At 47.3% G+C, this 22,860-nt stretch overlaps 1 protein-coding gene across 2 annotated transcripts in view; it reads left to right on the top strand.

Annotated features, from left to right (window-relative positions):
* XPO5 (exportin 5) overlaps positions 1-14,225 on the top strand; it is a 762,403-nt gene extending 748,178 nt beyond the window's left edge. For both annotated transcript variants that reach the window (XM_086926019.1, XM_086926020.1), the window contains exon 32: positions 12,924-14,225. In XM_086926019.1, the coding sequence (XP_086782145.1) occupies positions 12,924-13,079 (156 nt within the window). In that variant the 3' untranslated portion in view covers positions 13,080-14,225. The remainder of the gene's footprint in view (positions 1-12,923) is intronic.
* The last annotated feature ends 8,635 nt before the right edge of the window (positions 14,226-22,860 follow it).

Below are 22,860 nucleotides of genomic sequence, written 5' to 3'. Positions count from 1 at the left end.
CTGTAAAAATCATAGTGTATGCCTTAACATCAAATGTAGTACCTGAAAATACCGGATTCTCCTGATCACCATATATAGATATAAAAAGGTTGAACCTATCCTGCATGTTACATTCCAGGGGACTACCCATGGATTCTTGAAAAAAGGGTTTGTTCACGATTTCACAGAAATTAGCACTGTTTTTGATAACATCAGTGGACGATAGATCGTTCCATGCCTCATGTTTGATCTCTTCTTTACGTTTATTGCCAGTTTATATATTTTCCTTAGAGCTACTATGGCATCTTGTGATTTATATTTTAAAGCCGCTAGCAGCTTTCGATCGGCAACTGAGCAATTATGATCAAACCACCTCTCCCCTTTATTTTGGTGATCCCTAAAAGGGCGTTTAAGGTCAGAGGCCACCTGAGTGCAGATTTTGGTGTATGCTGTAAGAACCTCTTTGCCCCTTAAGTTATCATCTGAACAGAGGTCCATCTCCCTTCCAACAGTATTCAACAGGTTCGCCTGAAAACCCCCTGGCACTACCATACACCACATAAGTCTTCGGGCCTGGTCTTTAGATCTTATATTAGAAAGGCAAGGACATCTATTAGATTTTCAGTTATTCTTAAGACCACCCGCCAATATCAGGTGTATAGGATTGTTTATTTATTTTAGCTGTTTTATAGCGCGTCACTAAACTGAGACCACATGGTGGTGTATCCTATCACCCAGGGGGGTCAGGGCTACAATCCAAGATCAATTGTTTCGTGTAAAAAGTGATTACTTTATTTCATTTTAGAACCAAGAGGAACTCAGTCACAGGTAAGTAACCATTTCAAAAGTAGTAATACATTTCAAAATGCAGTAGGAATTGTGTTGTAAGGCACTGGGGGACACTGGGGGACACTGTAAGACAAGCAACCACCGACCTGGGTGTAGCGAGGGGAGCTGAGGAGCTCCAGTGCCTTCCCTGCTGCCAGCGTAAGTCTTCCTGCCTGCTGTCACCTGGCCCCTCTGCCTGCGAACATCTCGGCGGACCGGGGACTACATCCCCCAGCAGCCTTTGCCGGAGGAAGCCGCGCACGCCCTGTCCCGCCCCCGGAGGTGCTCTAATACCAGCAAGAGCCCCGGGGGAGCGGGGGACACTGTAAGACAAGCAACCACCGACCTGGGTGTAGCGAGGGGAGCTGAGGAGCTCCAGTGCCTTCCCTGCTGCCAGCGTAAGTCTTCCTGCCTGCTGTCACCTGGCCCCTCTGCCTGCGAACATCTCGGCGGACCGGGGACTACATCCCCCAGCAGCCTTTGCCGGAGGAAGCCGCGCACGCCCTGTCCCGCCCCCGGAGGTGCTCTAATACCAGCAAGAGCCCCGGGGGAGCGGGGGACACTGTAAGACAAGCAACCACCGACCTGGGTGTAGCGAGGGGAGCTGAGGAGCTCCAGTGCCTTCCCTGCTGCCAGCGTAAGTCTTCCTGCCTGCTGTCACCTGGCCCCTCTGCCTGCGAACATCTCGGCGGACCGGGGACTACATCCCCCAGCAGCCTTTGCCGGAGGAAGCCGCGCACGCCCTGTCCCGCCCCCGGAGGAGCTCTAATACCAGCAAGAGCCCCGGGGGAGCGGGGGACACTGTAAGACAAGCAACCACCGACCTGGGTGTAGCGAGGGGAGCTGAGGAGCTCCAGTGCCTTCCCTGCTGCCAGCGTAAGTCTTCCTGCCTGCTGTCACCTGGCCCCTCTGCCTGCGAACATCTCGGCGGACCGGGGACTACATCCCCCAGCAGCCTTTGCCGGAGGAAGCCGCGCACGCCCTGTCCCGCCCCCGGAGGTGCTCTAATACCAGCAAGAGCCCCGGGGGAGCGGGGGACACTGTAAGACAAGCAACCACCGACCTGGGTGTAGCGAGGGGAGCTGAGGAGCTCCAGTGCCTTCCCTGCTGCCAGCGTAAGTCTTCCTGCCTGCTGTCACCTGGCCCCTCTGCCTGCGAACATCTCGGCGGACCGGGGACTACATCCCCCAGCAGCCTTTGCCGGAGGAAGCCGCGCACGCCCTGTCCCGCCCCCGGAGGTGCTCTAATACCAGCAAGAGCCCCGGGGGAGCGGGGGACACTGTAAGACAAGCAACCACCGACCTGGGTGTAGCGAGGGGAGCTGAGGAGCTCCAGTGCCTTCCCTGCTGCCAGCGTAAGTCTTCCTGCCTGCTGTCACCTGGCCCCTCTGCCTGCGAACATCTCGGCGGACCGGGGACTACATCCCCCAGCAGCCTTTGCCGGAGGAAGCCGCGCACGCCCTGTCCCGCCCCCGGAGGTGCTCTAATACCAGCAAGAGCCCCGGGGGAGCGGGGGACACTGTAAGACAAGCAACCACCGACCTGGGTGTAGCGAGGGGAGCTGAGGAGCTCCAGTGCCTTCCCTGCTGCCAGCGTAAGTCTTCCTGCCTGCTGTCACCTGGCCCCTCTGCCTGCGAACATCTCGGCGGACCGGGGACTACATCCCCCAGCAGCCTTTGCCGGAGGAAGCCGCGCACGCCCTGTCCCGCCCCCGGAGGTGCTCTAATACCAGCAAGAGCCCCGGGGGAGCGGGGGACACTGTAAGACAAGCAACCACCGACCTGGGTGTAGCGAGGGGAGCTGAGGAGCTCCAGTGCCTTCCCTGCTGCCAGCGTAAGTCTTCCTGCCTGCTGTCACCTGGCCCCTCTGCCTGCGAACATCTCGGCGGACCGGGGACTACATCCCCCAGCAGCCTTTGCCGGAGGAAGCCGCGCACGCCCTGTCCCGCCCCCGGAGGTGCTCTAATACCAGCAAGAGCCCCGGGGGAGCGGGGGACACTGTAAGACAAGCAACCACCGACCTGGGTGTAGCGAGGGGAGCTGAGGAGCTCCAGTGCCTTCCCTGCTGCCAGCGTAAGTCTTCCTGCCTGCTGTCACCTGGCCCCTCTGCCTGCGAACATCTCGGCGGACCGGGGACTACATCCCCCAGCAGCCTTTGCCGGAGGAAGCCGCGCACGCCCTGTCCCGCCCCCGGAGGTGCTCTAATACCAGCAAGAGCCCCGGGGGAGCGGGGGACACTGTAAGACAAGCAACCACCGACCTGGGTGTAGCGAGGGGAGCTGAGGAGCTCCAGTGCCTTCCCTGCTGCCAGCGTAAGTCTTCCTGCCTGCTGTCACCTGGCCCCTCTGCCTGCGAACATCTCGGCGGACCGGGGACTACATCCCCCAGCAGCCTTTGCCGGAGGAAGCCGCGCACTCCCTGTCCCGCCCCCGGAGGTGCTCTAATACCAGCAAGAGCCCCCGCGTCGCGGGAAGCGCGCGGGCAGCGCCGGGCGGAGCCCGGGCAGAGGGCGGGCCGTCTTTGGCCGTCCTGGGACGACGAGGGACGGGACGGGCCACCCCCCTTGGCTCCAACGCTTTCGTCTGAGAACTCTGCCAGGTACCGTACTGCTTGTTTGCGCAGGGAAGCTGTATAGGGTATTGAAGCCCTCTGAAAGACATTAGTCCTACCCTTTGACCTCACGCAAGAGGAGTGGAAGGAATCCACGCAGCATAGATTTGTCGCGAATAGGCAGGAATCTTCAGGGGAATCATGTCTACCCATCCTAACACTCGTTCGGCTGGGAATAAACCAAATAAAAAACCCACCCCGAAACCACCCAGGGGGGAAACAACAAAGGAGGGAGCCCTTGTAAAAGGGAACAAACCAACGGCAATTGACTTAATGCTAAAGAAAGTGACAGGTGAAATTGAACGCATGGAACGGAGTTTATCCTCCTCGCCGAACCTTAATGTCATTACTCAAACACCCTCTAGAGAAGTCCTAATAGTAGATAGCCCAAATACTCAGGGCAGTGTATCTCAAATAATTAATGACATAGAGGGCATCCCCTGTGCACAAACATCAGGTCCAGAAACCTCTGAGCTTAATGATATAACCCTTAGGAAAAAAAGGAAGCGACTGGGGAGAAATAAGGGACATCAGAGACAGAGGAAAGCACCAGTAAGAGACAATTCTCCAACATGCACCCAAGAGCACACAATAGCAGCAAATGTCTCGCAAGTAGAACCTATACCACCAGGGTGGATTGACATGGTAGTTATGGATCTGAAAAAACAACTAGAATCATTCATCACAGCACAACTAAAGCCCATTATAAGTAAGGTGGATAAAATAACGTGTGAGCTCGCCAAACAAGCTAAGGTTCTAGAACACACACTTAGTAAAACTCCCCCCGACCCACCCCAATTAATTGAGGAAGTCACAAATGATAAGGCAAACCCAAAGAGAGCGCAAAATAACAATTGTGTTAGTCACTCCCAGCAAGAAATAGTCCAGATTCACGAGGCCCCCAAAACTGATCAAAACCCCAAAGGGGGTATTAATGATAACGCAAGAGGGAGACATAACCAAGGGGCAAATAATACACAAAGAGAGAAATCCACCCCACAACCTTTAATGCAATGGAGACAAGACGATCACACCCAGAGGGAAGGGAATTATAATTACTGTCACACAGACCCTGACCCCTTTTATAACAACAATGCTCCACACATAGATCTCCCCCCCGAGGAATGCCCTTTTGTAGTTATCTTTGCAGGGGTCCCGGAAATTAGACCAAATGAGCGAGAAAGCCATTACCAACTGCTGCCCAAAATCTCCAAGTGGCTGAATATCCATAGGCCCTTAAATAATGGGGAGAGAGGAGAGATAGCAAGTGTAAGAAGGGCAAGCTGGATTGGAGGGAGAAATAAAGACATCAGAGGTGACTGCATAGTTGCACACTTCACGGATACAAGTTTGGTTGAGTATATCTTGAAGAATTCCAATAGGAACCAAACCAGTACCATCTGCGCACTCCCACTTGGGTATTTTTACCCTAGGTTTAGGAATAATTATCGCGGGGGTGATGAAGGAGGGTGGACGCGGGTCAGAGCACAACGCCCACATAGACCGAGACTAGCAAGCCGTCCTGAACAGCCCTACGCCCCCCGAGATTACGCACAATGGTCAAATAGATTTGCCCCATTCCAATCACTAGAAGATATTGATTGACTCACACCCCCAGAAAATACTAGCGACGTAAGCCTGGCTACCAGTGGCTGTTCTGGCCCAGAAACACGGGGTGTACGTGGGACTGGGGAGAGCACCCAAACTGGGAGTCCAGACTTACCGCGGAGGCAGGGGGGAATCAAATTGTCTAAAATAGATTCTCCAATAGTTGGGGAGGACATACTAACTCTAACACCCAAAATAAAAGGCAAGGACAAGATGGAGGGTCTGACCATCCTTTCTTGGAATATCGCAGGGCTAGAAGCCAAACTCAAAAGTAAGGAATGGTTAGAATTCATAAAGTGTTTCCATGTCATAGCACTCCAAGAAACTTGGGCTAAGGACTCAGGCCCATGCCAATTGGAGGGCTATAAGTGCTTTTTTAAACCCGCCCAAGGATCAAACTCGGGTAGAGCAAAAGGAGGCCTAGTAGTCTATGTAGACTTAGATCTGAAAGGTAACTGGTCATACCCAGATTGTCTTTCAGACAATATACAAACAGTCAGACTTCTTCATAAGGGGGAGAGTCTACTGTTGGTAAACTTCTATAACTCCGGACCAGTGGAAGGGAACTTCCCAATACTAGCGGAGCTGGAAAGCAGACTAAGTGTGGAACTAGAGCAAAGGACAACAGGGCCAGAACCAATTGTTCTGTTAATGGGGGATTTTAATTGTCATTTATGCCCCAAATTACTCCCCCCGACCCCCGATTGGTCAGCTTGCCCATTAGAAAAGGGTCCCCACTTTACTCATTGTAAAGAGGGAACAACCTTGATGAAGTTAATAGAAAATTTTGCCCTCATTCACGTCATGGATTTAGCGCCGCTTAAGGTAGGCGATTCCCTAATACCAACATTTAAGGGTAAAGGTGGGGGGTCCATAATAGATTATATAATGATCTCAGCTAGTGCAAGAGATCAGATTTTAAACACAAGAACAGAGTGGAGTCCCTTCAGTGACCATAATCCCATTATAATAGAAATAAAAGGGAATGATTTAACTAAAAAAGATCCAGGGTTGATTCACCAATCAGAAATTCAACCTATTGCCCAAGGGAGACGCTTAAGGTGGACAGTAATCAATCCCCAGGAATTTTATGTCAAACTAGTGGATGAAGGGAAAGCCCATATAGAGACCTGTTTAGAACATACAACAGAGGACAAAGGAGTAGTAGAGGCATTTGAGAACCTGACCAAAATAATTGAGAGACTCCTGACAACCAAGAAACCAGCAATGCAGCTATCCACGCCAAGATGGTTTGACTCTATCTGCTCTAAAGCGCTAAGAGATTTAAAACTGAGCCTGAAAAAAACCCCAAGAGACAAGGTTGAAATCACTCGCTGCAGAAAAAACTATAAAACCCAGGTAAAGATCAGGAAAGGGACTCTTCAAAAAGAAGTTTGGGCAGACCTAAGGGAGGCTGGCGAGAACAAAGACTATGCCCAGTTCTGGAAAATCATAAATAGACCATGCTTTCGTGATTCAAACTCCCCAGTCATCAGCTCTAACATCTTACCAGAACAGTGGATTGCGCACTTTAAATCCCTGTACAATCAACAGGAGATAGACACTGGTGATGGAATATGGAGGGGACCAAGGGCAGACAAACTAGAACTATCCTTGGATGAAGTACTCAAAGCAATCTTGGGTCTAACGCGAAATAAAGCTCCGGGCCCGGACGGGACCCCCCCTGATCTTTTCCTGAGTAACACTGACCTATGGGCCCCAATGGTAACAAGGGTATTGAATGCAGCAATTAAAACGGGTCTGCCGAGATCATGGTCCACTGCGGTGATTGTCCCGATTTACAAAAAAGGCTGTAGGGACAGCCCGCAGTGTTACCGTCCAATCTCGCTCATTGACGTTTCCGCCAAGGTACTAGGGAGGGCACTTCTCAACCGTCTACTAGATTGGACTGACACCAATAACACCCTGGTGGACACCCAGTATGGGTTCAGAACAGGCAGGTCAACCACCGACCAATGCCTCAACCTATACTTGCTCTCCGCTAAGTACACCAAGGCATCGGATGGCACCATTTACATGGGGTTTATGGACTTAGCAGCCGCTTTCGATAATGTTAACCGAGCCAAACTCTGGACACTCATGTCAAACCTAGGCATTGACCCGGATCTCATTAACATCTTAAGGGAGCTACACTGGAACACCACGGCCAAGGTCCGCTACAGTGCGGGGGGGGTGAGTACTGATCCCTTCCTGTGCTCGGGCGGGGTGAGGCAGGGGTGTATCCTGGCGCCATTCCTGTTCTCCCTCTATATAAATGGCCTGGAGAATGACCTCATAGCATTGGGAACCGACTGCCCTAAGGTAGGCACGCGTCATCTGCCAGTACTTTTGTACGCCGATGACGCGGTTCTCCTAGCCCGAACGGCGGTTGGTCTGCAACTGTTAATCAAGGGTTTCTCGGATTTCATGAGGAAATTGGACCTCTCTGTCAATATGACAAAATCATTTGTCATGATAGTGGGGAAGAAACCTCAAAAGAAATTTGTATTCAAACTGGGGAATCATGTCCTGAACACTGTTAAAACATTCCCATATCTGGGCCTTTTATTTGACGAGAAGTTAAACTTCGCCCCTTTGATCGAGGAGAGGGCGAGGAGACTAGTCTCAGCTAATGGGGCCATACTGAACTTTGCACGTCGAATGGGTCGTTGGTCCCCAGAACAAGTGATGACTTTGTACAGATCAGTGAGTATCTCAAAGACCACTTACGGAGCAGAAGTGTGGGGCTGCAGAGATGCAAAATTAATTCAAAGTGAGGAAGATAAATTTCTAAAAAAACTACTAAAACTCCCGCTGAGCACCACTGCAGCAATTACTCACGAGGAGCTGGGAACCACATATATTGCTGATATTATTAGACTGAGACCTATAATGGCCTGGCTCAAAATATGGACAAATCCCAAGGCAGAATTATCCAGACAGATCATCCAGGATTGCTTGCTGAAAGAGAAACACCTTCAAATCCCATGGCTGAAATACGTCAAAGATACTCTGGGGGATATTGATGAACAAATGCTATTCTTGGACCCTACCAGGGTGGATATATACGCTAGACATTCCGTACAAAGCCTATTGTTGGATAAATTTAATGGCAGGAGGAGGGAGTTGGATTTAACTAAATCCTCGGCAGTTGCCCACTCCCTGGTCTCTAATCAAGTTGGCATGGAACCGTACCTCTTTTTATTGTATAGTCCGCACGAGAGGTTTTTAATGACTCGTTTTAGGCTCAATTTGTTGCACCATATTTTAGCTTATCCATCAGGTTTTACACAAACAATTGAGCAGAAGGGTGCCTGCGGCTGCGACAATAGGTCTCCGCAGGACACCCTTCACTTTGTTTTATTGTGTCCTTTTTATAAAACACCGCGCCAAAGATTTCTGGTGGGCGCTTTGAAGGACTCAAATATTATCCATGCTAAAGCTGCCTTATTGTTCCTGCAAAGAGCCACTGAAACGCGAACCCTATTTGCTGTTATAAGTTTCCTTAAAACTGTTTTTAAACTGAGAAACACAAGGGGATGATGAATTGGTGGGTTAGGGAGGTATCTGAAATGTTATAGGGGGTCCTGGATCACATTTGCTCACAGGTTTTTATCTGTCACAAAAAATCCTTCCTTTTTTCTTTTCTTTTTTAACCGGATGTCTTTTTCTCTGTCTTCTTTTTAACAATTGTCATGTTGATCAGAATGTTCCTTCTTGTGATTATGTATTATGATGATTATGTATTTTCATGATGGTTTTTAACCTTCGAAACAAATAAATGATTTGATTTGATTTGATTTGTGTTGTAAGGCAGTAGAAATGCTTTACAGTAATAGACCTACTTTTGTATTGTCAATCAGAAACAGTAGAACTTAGAGAAATGGAAGGAAAAGGTAATCTGCATTAACAGGTCAGTACACAACTTAATTTTTCTGTCTTCTGTGGTTTTGACCAACACTGGGCAAGGTTCCATTTAAGTTAGGTGTGGCACTAGGGTGGCCAGGTGCAGTGGTCACTGAGCCCAATGTTAGTCAATGGAGGCTGGGGTAACCGAGCAAGGTGCAGATTGCAGGTAGGTACCCGCGGTTTCAGGGCACAGACATCAGGAGTTAAGGTGAGCACAGGGGGGACACAAGGCAGCACCAAAGCTACACCACAAGCGATGCAGCCAGGTTCAGGGTACAATTTAGCGTCAGTGGCCCAATGTTCTTCAGTGGCGAATCTCAGTCGCACAAAGAGGCTGCAGGCTCAGACCAGGAGGCTGGATGAAGGTGACCGCCAGCTGAACAGGTAAGTTGGGATGTCGAGGGAGATATGGGCACCGTTGGGTAGTCAATGGAGGCTGGGGTAACCGAGCAAGGTGCAGATTGCAGGTAGGTACCCGCGGTTTCAGGGCACAGACATCAGGAGTTAAGGTGAGCACAGGGGGGACACAAGGCAGCACCAAAGCTACACCACAAGCGATGCAGCCAGGTTCAGGGTACAATTTAGTGTCAGTGGCCCAATGTTCTTCAGTGGTGAATCTCAGTCGCACAAAGAGGCTGCAGGCTCAGACCAGGAGGCTGGATGAAGGTGACCGCCAGCTGAACAGGTAAGTTGGGATGTCGAGGGAGATATGGGCACCGTTGGGTAGGCTCCCCCAGACCAGGGGGCTGAGGATGCAGGGGTACTTTTTGGTGTCGTATTTTCTTTGTCGGTTCTGGTCACAGTCAGGGTGACCCTTCGTGTAGAGGCTGCAGGTGACTTTGTGGGATCCAGGAGAGGTTAGCCATCGATGAAGTTTAGGTCTGGATCACTGGGGAGACGTCACTGGACAGGTGATCGGCTCAGACTCTGGCTGTGTGCGTTAGTTGCAGAGTGGGTTTGGGTGCAGACCAGCAAGGCTTGTGGGACTAACTCAGCATTGGTAAGTCAGCACGCAGAAGAGCCCGCAGGAATAGTCAGAGCCCTCTTGAGGACCCACTTGTACCAAGGGAGTTACAGAGAAGCCTCAGCAGCCCTCAAAAGGTGCAGGCCACAGTGCAGAAGTTGCAGACAGGACTTCGTACTTGGAGCAGTGCGATGCTGGAGGCCGGGGCCTCTTGGAGCTTGAATATCATCATCAACAGACAGACATGCGGCACATGGAGGCGGTTCAGGTCCGTTGGAGAGGAATTACGGTCGCCCAAGTCGATATCTACGTGACCCCCCTTGCCAGACTCATCAGATCTTTTGGGATGGAGGTAGTTTCCTATGCGGACGACACCCAGATCCTAGTCTCTCTCTCCCAGCCAGCTACGTCAACTGCCGCAAATTTTAGATCCTGCATGGAGGCAGTTGGCCAGTGGATGATCCACAATTCACTAAAGCTGAATGGGGAGAAGACGGAGGTGATGGTTTTTGGAGGAAAGGAATCGATCTGGTCGGCGGAGTGGTGGCCGGATTCGCTGGGTGCATGTCCCGAGCCCACCCTGTCAGCTAAAAACTTGGGAGTTATGATCGACCCCAACCTCAGTATGTGCCAACAGGTCAACAGGACTGTTTCGACCTGCTGGGGGATCATCCACACACTGAGGAAAATCAGGCATTTCCTGTCACCCCAGGCAAGAAAGCAACTTGCTGTCGCTTTTCTGGGCTCGCGACTGGACTACTGCAATGCGCTGTATGCAGGGTTGAACAAGAGTCACCTACAGCGCTTGCAGGTGGTCCAGAACGCGGCAGCGAGATTTGCCCTTGACCTACCTAAGCGTGCTTCTGCCACTGAAGCCCGAAAACAACTGCACTGGCTCCCTGTTGAATACCGGATCCGCTTCAAATCCTTGTGCCTGGTGTATAAAGCTCTTGCTAAACCCAACCTTACAAGTATGGGATCCATTCTTTCTCGGCACAACCCTAGTAGAAATCTTCGCTCCGGTCACAAACTCCTCCTCTCTGTACCCCGTGTCAGAAAAGTAAGATGGGGAGGTAAGGCCTTTTCCTTTCTGGCACCCAAGTGGTGGAATGCCCTCCCTCTCGAAGTGAAATCTAGCCCCTCTCTGCAAACTTTTAGATCTGCGCTCAAAACTCATCTTTTCACACTTGCATACTCCTAGTGGCATTCTGTATTAGTGGCATTCTACATTCTGTATATTTTCTGTTTATTGACTTTGATAGGCGCCTTGATACCTTCGGGTTTAGTCTGCGCAATACAAATTGCTTAATAAATAAATAAATAAATAAATAAGGGGAGACTGGTCAAACCACCACCTGTGTTGCAGAGCCCGGAGATGTCTGTTGGACAACAGGTTCTGCAACCCAAGTGCTAACCACGATCCTTGTCATGGTGAAGCAGAAAAGTTGGCACAAAAGCAGTCAGGCTAAATTTAGAGGGAATGTGTAAATTATTTAATCAGCACTCAGACAGTAGTAAAGTGAAAACACAACTTAAGGATAATCCAAAGCCAAATTAGAAAAGGAGTATATTTTAATAAATAAGAGCACCAAAATGACAAAATTAGAATAGGCAGAACCAGCATTATGATGAATTTGTTAAGTTCTAGAGGACAATAGCGCCAAACAGCACCGCTCGCTGGTATCTAGTTGCGAATGAGTGGGTCAAAGTTCAGGCCGATCCCAAATGAGCATGGGTCGGATACAGGGACCAGGTTTGTCCCGGTGAAGAGTTTAGCTTCTCACTCAAGCAGAGGCCAGCAGCAAGGATCAGGCAGGTCCAGTTGCTGGTCAGCCAAAAATAAAGGGGAGTGAAGGGAAAAGGTTTGCCTTTTTGCATTCTCCGGATCCACCGTCCAAACCTTTTTGTAATGCCGCAGTGGGGCCTTAATTTGGTCTTCACCTTCCTTATGTTCACTCCATTTGAGCTGATGAACAGATGCCCTTTGCGCCTCATGACTCTCAAAAAAAGTCTTCTTCATAGACTGAACTAGAGCAGTGTTTTTTGCTGAAAGTTGTGAAGACCTTTGGTTGGACGATAAGCTTTCTGTCAAGTTCACTGTGACGAAGAAGGGTAAAGCCGTGCAAATAAGGACCATATCAAAGTGGATATTCCTCTGTATGAAGAACTGCTGTGCATTGTCGAGGAAGTAGCCTACCCCCCCCCCCCCCCCTCCCCCTCACCCCCAGAAGGGCTTGGAACTCACTTGACCAGATCCAAGGGTGCTGCCACTGTGTTGGAACACGGAATGCCTGTTCTAGACATCTGTCAGGCTGCAAAATGGGTGTCACTCTACACATCTTTGCAGTACTACTGCCTTGATAGCCAGGACCAGCGGAAAGGGCACATTGCTCAGTCAGCTCTGCAGGATTTCCAGGTTTGAGCCATTCCACAGACCATCCACCTGGTAAGGTACTGCTTTGGTATCTATCCACAAGGGGAGGAATCTGTGATTAGAAGTATTCATCAGAAGTTACTTTTTATTGGTAAAACTATGTGGAATGGACTCTTTTCACCATCCATAAAAATATTCCACGTTGGAGATCTGCACATGGTCCTATCTGTTAATACGCTCTGCATTCAACCTAGTCAAGAATGGAAGCACACATAGGTGTGCATGTATGTGGATCTGGCATGATATCTCCAAAGCCAACACGGAGCCTCACTGCACCACCTACCGGCACATGGGGGTAATGCAGAGAAAAATGTCCAGATCCTGTCTGGTGCTTGGGGGTGGAGGTGAGAATTCTGTGATTAGGTAGGTAGCCAACAGGAATAGCATCACCGAATAGAAGTAAATGTTTAATCACAAAAAAAATATTTGTGTATTTTGGTTGTACTGTCGGTCATTTTATTCTTCTTTATAAAGGTGGGTACTATAACAACTTAAGACAAAAAACAGTTTTCAGGTTAAAAGAATATTGTGTAAATAAACTGTGGCTAAGATCCTCTTAAAGAAAGTAATGTGTCCTCTCTTCTGATTTGCAGAAGCCACTTGGTGAACAGTTCCGCAAAGAGGTCCACATCAAGAACCTGCCCTCCCTTCTCCGGAAGCTGAAGTCTGTACAGGAGCTGGAAGTAGATCAACCCTTGGTGTCCACTGAGGAGGATGAGAGCGTCCTCACTAATCTCTTCGAGCCCTAACATCAGGGCACAATTCAGAGACTTGGAGTCTTGGGGGCCCACCCACTTCCCTTTTCCTATGTATGTTCCCTCGAAAGAAAACTCTACTTAAGTGTTTTGTACATTCGGACTACAAGCACCTTTTCCCTGGTTGCAGATTGAAGCTATCTCAAACGCCAAGGGCAGTTTTATTTTTGTATCCTGTGCCATCTTTTTTTAAATCATTCAGCCAGTTTTTCTGGAGTAGTGTGACATAGGATTTTTGTCATAGTAAATGTGCCTGTCTCTCTTGCCTACAATTCCAGAGTCAGGGCAGCAGATTATTTCCCACTGAAGGCCTTTGTGAGCTCTTAAAGTAATACTTTTGCCAGTGGTATTTACTGACTCATGACTGAGGGGCAGTCGCATCAGGGAACTTATTAACACTTACAATGTCGGGTAGTCTATAAATATGCTGATTCTGTCATGTACAGATCATAGCATAATAGTTTGTCGCAAGTTCAAAAAGCTAGTGATTTATCTTGGGAATGGTTGCAGTTAGTCGTCTTCTGGTTCCTTATGTGATGCCTCTACCTTTTTTTGTCACATTCCTCATTTTTATGGATAAAATAATGAAATGTCATCCATGTAGCTGTTAACCTCATTAGCATATCTATCTGAATGGTGTCAATAGTATATTGCTAGGCACTGGCTGTGATCAGCTTACAGACTTTGATTCGCTAACAGGGAGGAGTTCTTTTCTGCTGCAGAATGTTAATGCTAGAGAAGTGTGTACATCCATTTTTAAAGCCACTTATAAGACTGCATTTATGGTCCGCCATTATATAGTGGGCATCCTGGCATAAAATGCTGCAGAACAACCAGAAAAGATCTGTAAAGCTCTTTCAGCAGGACATGTTTTATTTCTTTAGTGTCTTTGACCTCCAGACATCTGTTCTGCTGATATTCACTCCTGTGCAGGAAATCAAAAACCGGGCACTTTCAGACATCGCTTCAGACCGTCCCTTAGTAATAAAGCCTGTGGTGTGTGCATCCTTGGACTTCGTTCAGTATTATATCTGGCAAAACTTGCCAGACCAAGCACAATATTTGGTACATCCTAAATGAATGTGTTGGTTGCTTTTGTATATTGTTGCTTTACGAATAAACCAAAAATGATTGCCAGCCGTTTCAAGATCATCGTTGCAATTTATTGCCTGAGGACGCGGCATCTTGGTGTGACCGCCTCCACTGCACACGTTGTGTGGAGTGGTCTCTACCTGGGATGAAAGCAGTGACAATCTGGTAATGCCACGGGACTCTGCCATCTCCAAAGATGTGCAGTGCCACAACTACTGTAGAGGAGGAGAGTGGGAAAGGGATAGTTCACTTTGGATGGAAGTTTGTGAATCATTTCCTCCCACATCTGCTTTAGCACACATCAGGCAGTTTTGAGAAGCCACGTTCAGCATTCGAAGTTTAAGGAGATCTGAATCTCCTTCTCAGTCCAAGTGCACACACTTTGTGCCTCTATCTCAGCGAGACCTCTGGGTATTTGCCTCCAAGGGTCCACTGTAATGGAACGCACAGCACCGTATACTGCTAGGCAGTGAGCTGAGGTCAAGTAATAGCATCATCTAGCAGAAGAAACCGCCTATATTGCACCGAATCAACATACAGTCTCATTGAGGAAGAATACATAATGTGTGCAAGGACCGAGCCTTCTCATGTATTTGAAAATCGAATGCGCCTGGAAAGGTCAGCTTGTATGTCCTTATGACCCAGCTTTGACATGGATAGAATGAATGCGTTGTACTTTACTGATGAACCAGAGACTTTTCACGATGGTCTAGGAAGGGGCTTATCTTTCGGTTCTTGAAAGTACCTTTCCTTCATCCTAGTGCTCACCATACCAATTTATATTCTCTGGGAAGTCAAGTGTTTAGTAGGATTGTCTGTTCGTTCTCTATAGTTCGTCTTGCACCTTTGGTCTTTAAAGTAAGAAGGGCAGAGCGCTGACCACCTGGTTTTCAACAATATTTTTTTGTGCAATGTATTTGTGGTTGCATTTATATAGATCAGTACATACATTTTTCGAATGAATCCAAGTGGAGTTACTGATGGCATCAGTTTCTCTGAATAAAACTAAAAGTGAGATCGAGGAGGGGGGATTTCAGATTGCCCACATTTTATTGATTATTATACACCATTGTATACATACTAATGTAAAGCAGAAAAAATCTTGTAGACTTTTGATTTTGTGTGTGTGTGTGTACACTACTTTGGGTGGGAGCATTTTGCCTTTAATCCTGACTGGGATGTTTCCGGGCTCCCTACACGTTTGTTTTCTTCACTTTCTTGTTAAAACCGAAAAGACCGCAATGGGATATGATGCATCTTTATTGTTAAACAATTGTCCTCCTCCAACCTAACATGACAGTAGCACATGCCCAGTTTCTCATGGTCTGGTCTGATCACCAGGCGCTCTATAAATCACAAAATAAAATAAATAAATAAATAAATGCTGAGCCAGAGTTTGACACTAAGGACATAATTACAAAGTATATTTCTGATGGCAGTTTCTTCATTTAAGCTATTAGTAAACCATGTGACCTGGCATCTTGTTGGTTAAGCAGTGAGAGCGAAGCAATGGAAGTAAAGGATTTGAAGGGTATTTCCAATGAGACATGTCAGCCAAAACTATCCTTTGTGAGGCGCAATGAGTGAACTGCTGAGTGAATGGAATTATTTCCTGACTCTACGTGGAATGATCCTCATGCCTGTTTAATGCAGTATATATGGCCCTCTCTGTGATAACATAGGCATGATCCGTGTAATCTTTTAACGCTGTGTCATGTTTTAGGAATCCTTATGTTCGAGGCATATGGGCTGCAGATGGTACATTATGAATAGATCGCCATCTGGTGTTGGGCTCGGATGATTGCACTTTGTTTTTCTCTTGGAGAGTCTTTTGTATCTTGGTGACTCCTCCTTTGGTTGCTAGTGCGCATGGGCATTGGCTCCATCCTTAGATTGTTTTTTTCCGCCATCGGTTTCGGATGAGAATTGAAGCGCTCCAGATCGACTTCGGAAAGAAGTGATTTTTCGGCGCGTATTCCCTTTCCAATTCAACGGTATTGTTATCGAACGCGATTTCATTTCCATTCCGACGCGTTTCGACTCCAACATCAACGAAAAACTTTGATCTACGTCGACGAACAGGAGGCCTTTCTCGACGTGGTCAAGCCCGGAGTCCATGGAAAGGACTCCATTTAAGAAATGTCCAACGTGTGGTGCTAAGTTCCCACACAAGGACCTACACGAGGTGTGCAACCTCTGCCTGTCTCCTGAACACGAATCCAGGGACTGCGAAGCCTGCGCAGCATTCTCCTCCAAGTCGACGATTAGAAACCGTCAAGCTAGAAGACAGGTTTCCAGAATGCAGTCGGAGGCGATCCCGGAGCTGTTCGAAGACCAGCACCTCGATGAAGAAGAGGATCATGAAGAACAGTCGGGGTCGGAAGGGGACGAGTCGGATGTCGGATGTCGAGGAACTCGACGTGCAACAAACCGTGAGTGACGACGTCCCCTTACCGAAAAACCGACCCCGCCTTCGAGCCCGGTCAAACCGCAGAAAAAAGTTTCCGATGCCCCGCCTTCGAGCCCGGCACCGAAACTGAAACCGAAACTCTCGGTCTCCCACCATGTCTGATCCGAGAAACGGTCGACATCAACACCGAAGCTTCATGCAAGAGAAAGCTCGGCATCGAAACATTCCATGTCTAAACCAAAACATGCTTGGACGTCGAAAACTCACTCGACACCGAAAAAATCGGAACCGAGCAAATCTTCGGTGCCGAAAACACCGAACATTGACGATCGAAAGCAAAGGCACCTTTCGGAACCAAAAACTTCGGTACCGACACAGGAGCAACAAACAGATCCGAAACAAAAGATTTTGTTTATTGATCCACAAACTGGCACAGTAGTGACGAAGAAGAGGAAGAATGAACAGCTAGAAGACAAACCTCTTCCTTCTAAGAAGAGAACAATGGGGACAAATACAACTCCTCCTACTTCTCCTCGACCTAGAGTCACACCCTCTTCTCCTATTCCTCACACTATGCCAACTATTCCTCCACCTTCTACACCAAGACCATCTACACCTCAGTCAGATGTAGACAGTGATACAGGGGAGGGAGAAACTCATGAGGACGATGACACTGTCCCAGATGAAGATGAGCCATGGGAACATTATGACGCAGGGTCAGATGAGGACAACGACCCAAGTTATATCCCTCAAAGCCTTCACCACCTGATGATAACACAGAGTTTGTACAGCTCATTAATAGAGCAGCAAAATATCATAAGGTAGATCTACATACAGAACCTCAAGTAGAAGATTTCCTATTAGAGACACTACCTACTGCACAGAGAACATCAGGTACTCTACCTATGCTGAAGGGTCTTCTCAGTCACACAGCAGACATATTCAAAGACCCAGTGAGGGCTAGGGTGTTAAACCCAATAATTGATAAAAAATATAAGGCAGCTCCAAAGGACCCAATATTTATCAAAGGACAGGTACCTCTAGACTCGCTTGTAGTATCAAACGCTAGCAAAAGAGCGAACTCATTATCTACAGGAGAAGCCCCTCCACCGGATAAGGAGTCAATATTAATAGATGCATCAGGCAAAAGAGTAGCATCACAAGCGGCAAATAGCTGGCGCATAGCCAATACACAAGCGCTACTTGCACTCTATGACAGGGCACATTATGATGAGTTAGAAAAACTCATCACACATCTCCCTAAAGAACATCAGAAGAGAGCAGATCCGCTAATACAGGAAGGAAAGATAATAACTAACACTTCCATTAAGTGCGCCCTGGACGCGGCAGACACTGCAGCAAGATCCATTAACACCAGTATCATGTTAAGGAGACATGCATGGCTTAGAATCTCAGGATTCAAACAGGAAGTACAAACATCCTTATTGAACCAACCCTTTGATCAGAAGGCACTTTTCGGCTCAAGCACAGATGAGACCTTAGAAAAGATGAAAAAGGACACAGAAACGGCTAAGTCAATGGGAGCATTACAACAGCCAACACAAAGGGGTTCCTTTCGTAGATCCACCTATAGAGGGGGCTCAAAAAGTACAGGAACAAGTCAGCAATCCACCTCTTTTACACCTACGTCACCTAGAGGTAATTCAAGAGGCAGTTACAGAGGTAACAACAACAAGGGTAGAGGCCGCGGAAATAATAACAACCGCAACTCCCCAACCCCAAAACAGTTACTTAATACAACTTCCCCCAGACCACATAACACCGGTCGGGGGACGTCTAGCACAGTTCCTACCTGTCTGGGAAAACATCACATCAGACAAGTGGGTGAGACAAATTATCCAACATGGTTATTGCCTAGAACTCACAGCTACCCCACCAAACATCCCCCCCAGACAGCGTCCAATGAGTCAAGACCATCTGACATTGTTAAAAGAAGAAGCACTATCACTATTACAGAAGCATGCCATAGAGAAGGTTCCAAAACATCAACAAGGGACAGGAGTATACTCTCTATACTTCCTAATCCCCAAAAAAGACAGGTCTCTAAGACCAATCTTAGACCTCAGACCTCTCAATGCGTACATAAATTCGGAACATTTCCACATGGTCACGCTCCAACAAGTACTTCCTTTACTGAAGAAAGGGGACTTTCTTTCTACACTGGATCTAAAAGATGCTTACTTTCACATCCCAATTCACAAAGCCCACAGGAAATACCTAAGGTTTGTAGTGGAAGGACAACATTATCAATTCAAAGTCCTTCCGTTCGGGGTCACAACGGCACCAAGAGTGTTCACAAAATGCCTAGCTGTGGTGGCAGCACACCTAAGAAGACAACAAATACATGTCTTCCCTTACTTGGACGATTGGTTAATAAAGGCCAAGTCACAAGAAGAATGCCTTCACAACACATAGAAGACCATTCAATTGCTGCACCACTTAGGGTTTACGGTGAACTACAACAAATCACACCTACAACCAAACAAAATTCAACAATACCTGGGGGCTACTATAGACACAGAAAGAGCCAAAGCATACCCCAATCCAATCAGGATACAGACAATGGTCAAGTTGATACAAAGATTTCAACCACAACACTCACTACCAGCACAAGTGTTTATGCAGCTGTTAGGCATGATGTCATACTGCTAATACCACATGCCAGACTACAAATGCGTCCACTACAGGAGTGTCTAGCGACACAGTGGAATCAGGCTCAAGGTCAGATTACAGATCTGGTGTTGGTAGACGACCGTACGCATCGCTCTCTGAAGTGGTGGAACACAACAAACATTTCCAAGGGACAGTCGTTCCTAGAACCGATTCCACAAGTGATACTGACAGCGGACGCATCGCTCTCCGGATGGGGAGCGCACATGGACAGATACACAGTGCAGGGGAAATGGAGTGTGCAGCAAAAGAAACTGCACATCAACTACTTGGAACTACTAGCAGTATTTCTAGCACTAAAAGCTTTCCAAATGCAAATAACAAACAAGGCAGTCCTGATCAGAACAGACAACATGACTGCAATGTATTATATTCAAAAACAGGGGGGGGGCACACACTCTCCAACTATCCAGACTAGCACAGGACATTTGGAGATGGGCCATTCCTCAAAAGATCTATCTGTTAGCAGAACACCTACCAGGAGTTCAAAATCAGATAGCAGACATCCTAGGCAGAGAGTCAGAACAAGTACACGAATGGGAGCTGCACGACCAAATACTACAGCCATTCTTCCAAAGATGGGGACAACCAGAGATAGATCTGTTTGCCAATCATCAGAACGCAAAATGCCAAAACTTCGCATCCAGGTACCCACACCACCGGTCCCAGGGCAGTGCACTATGGATAAATTGGTCCAACAAATTTGCTTACGCTTTTCCCCCTCTCCCACTAATTCCGTTAGTGGTTCGGAAACTGCAACAGCATTCAATGACAATGATACTAGTAGCACCCACGTGGGCAAGACAGCCGTGGTTCACCACGCTACTACAACTCTCACAGGTGCCAAATCAAAAGCTAAGATTATTACCCATGCACCTTACACAGAACCTTGGAGAAATAATGCACCCAGATCCCAAACAATTGAACCTAGCGATCTGGCTCCTGAGGTCATAGAGTTTGGATATTTAGATTTACCCCAGAATGTATGGAAATCATTAAACAAGCAAGACGTCCTACCACCAGAGCATGCTATGCAGCAAAATGGAAAAGGTTTGCTGTACACTGTAACAGTAATCACATCAACCCTCTGGACGCATCCATTAAACAGATTATTTGCTATTTACTACACTTTCAGCAATGCAACTTAGCATATACCTCTATCAGAGTTCATCTCGCAGCTATAGCGGCGTACCTACAAAACAGGCAACATCTTTCCCTGTTTAAAGTACCAACAATTAAAGCTTTCATGGAGGGACTCAAAAGAGTCATTCCACCAAGACTACCACCTTCCCCGGTCTGGAATCTCAACCTAGTATTTACCAGACTAATGGGACCACCCTTTGAACCTATGCATAGGTGTGAAATACAATTCCTCACATGGAAGGTGGCCTTCCTCATAGCTATCACGTCACTCAGAAGAGTAAGTGAGTTACAAGCGTTTACAATTCAAGAACCATTCATGCACTTACACCAAAACAAGGTGGTTCTTAGAACAAACCCAAAATTCTTACCAAAAGTAATTTCTGCATTCCACATCATTCAGTCAGTGGAACTACCAGTCTTCTTTCCAAAACCACAGATAGTAGCGGAAAGGGCCCTACATACATTAGATGTCAGAAGGGCAATATTGTATTATATAAAAAGAACACAAACTTTCAGAAATACAAAACAGCTATTTGTAGCGTTTTCTCCTACACATAAGGGCAATCCCATCTCTAAAGCAGGCATTGCCAGATGGATTGTAAAATGTATACAAATATGCTACTTAAAAGCAAAGAGGACACTAACTGTTCCTCCTAGAGCTCACTCTACAAGTAAACTAGGAGCATCTATGGCATTCTTGGGAAACATTCCACTAGATGACATATGCAAAGCAGCTACCTGGGTTACACCGCAGACCTTCACAAAGCACTATTGTGTAGATGTGCACACAACACAACAAGCTAGAGTGGGGCAAGCTGTATTAAAGACTTTATTTCAGACTGTTGCAACAGACACAGGCGACCACCGCTAGGGAGAGAACTGCTGTATAGTCTATTCATAATGTACCATCTGCAGCCCATATGCCTCGAACGGAATATGCTACTTACCAGTATGCATCTGTTCTTGGCATATAGGGCTGCAGAGTGGTACATGCCCTCCCAGCCTCCCCGGAAACCTGTGTCTGTTCCAACAATATCTTATTTAGATACACTTACATGGGCATCTCTATTCTATCATACTACTCCATCTAACCCTACTATGGCAAAACAATCTAAGGATGGAGCCGATGCCCATGCGCACTAGCAACCAAAGGAGGAGTCACCAAGATACAAAAGACTCTCCAAGAGAAAAACAAAGTTCAATCATCTGAGCCCAACACCAGATGGCGATCTATTCATAATGTACCACTCTGCAGCCCTCTATGCCAAGAACAGATGCATACTGGTAAGTAGCATATTCCTTTCTCATTACTCACCAATTACTATCATTTAAATTAAGTTTGAAGAACAGAAGCAGTTGGCCAACGTATTTATTGTGCTGGTGATATTTTTTTTAATAATCTGTGATTCCATGAATTAGAAATTATATATTTTTTTATGTTCTTTTTAAAAAGATATTTGTGCTTAGAATGTTAACTCTGCTAATTTAGGCTGTAACTGAACTTGAATAAAGTATTTGTTTCTTATTGGCTAATGAATGCTTTTTTTTATTTATTTGCATTAAAAGGGGAACCCGGGACCTAGTTCGGACAATTATTATCATAAAGGTGGTCTCTATGGGCGAAGTGTAACCTTGGACTTCGCTTGACGTAAATAAAGTCTTCTGCAGAATATTTAGTTCTGCGAATAGTGAAATTATTTTGCCAATAACGTTCATATAATGTAGAGATGGTTCCTAGCATCATGTATGAAATTAAAGGTGTTTACCCAACTCTCAAGGCGGAATGGGTGCAGGGTCTCAGACAACACGACCGCCAGGTGGTATTGCAACAAACCGGGAGGAGTGAGATCATGGATCCGTGCCAAGAGGCTCTGCACCTCGAAGTGGCTGAAAGCTTAGGGCAGCTTCCTGTTTGGCCAACACCTAGCAGGATCGTTAAAATCCAGGGTGGGACAACTCCGCTGTCTAGCTACTCACAAATGACAGTTGCACTCTGTGGTGGCACAGGACATCTTCCAGTAATAGGGAGAACCCTGGCTCGATGTAGTCTCCTCTGCAGAGAACTCAGTGTCCAGACGTTTGTGCGTTGGAGTCCCCGAGGATGTCCTCCCTGGGAGATTCCTTCTTCATGAATTGGGGCTCCTGTAAACTTTCTTTCCCTCCCTCTCCTGCCCAGACTACTGAAAAGATCTGAAAGAGACTTCTAGCTGGAGAGTCTTACTGTAGAATATTCCCCAGGCGTCAAACTAGATGTGGAAACTTTTATTGAGCCGTACTCCTGCGCACAGGTAGGCAGCGTCGTTTGGCTCCGCGTAGTGTCATCCGCTCTGGAAGTGACATGCATAGTGCCTAGGTAGTATGCTGATGTCTGTTCTTTTCTTTCTGAGCCATGTAGCGCAGATCCAGAGAGAGTTACTCTCAGTCACTTTTTGACTAACC

Source organism: Lissotriton vulgaris, chromosome 6, assembly GCF_964263255.1.
Source record: "Lissotriton vulgaris chromosome 6, aLisVul1.2, whole genome shotgun sequence".
NCBI lineage: Eukaryota > Metazoa > Chordata > Amphibia > Caudata > Salamandridae > Lissotriton > Lissotriton vulgaris.
This window is presented reverse-complemented; position numbering and strand designations above follow the sequence as displayed.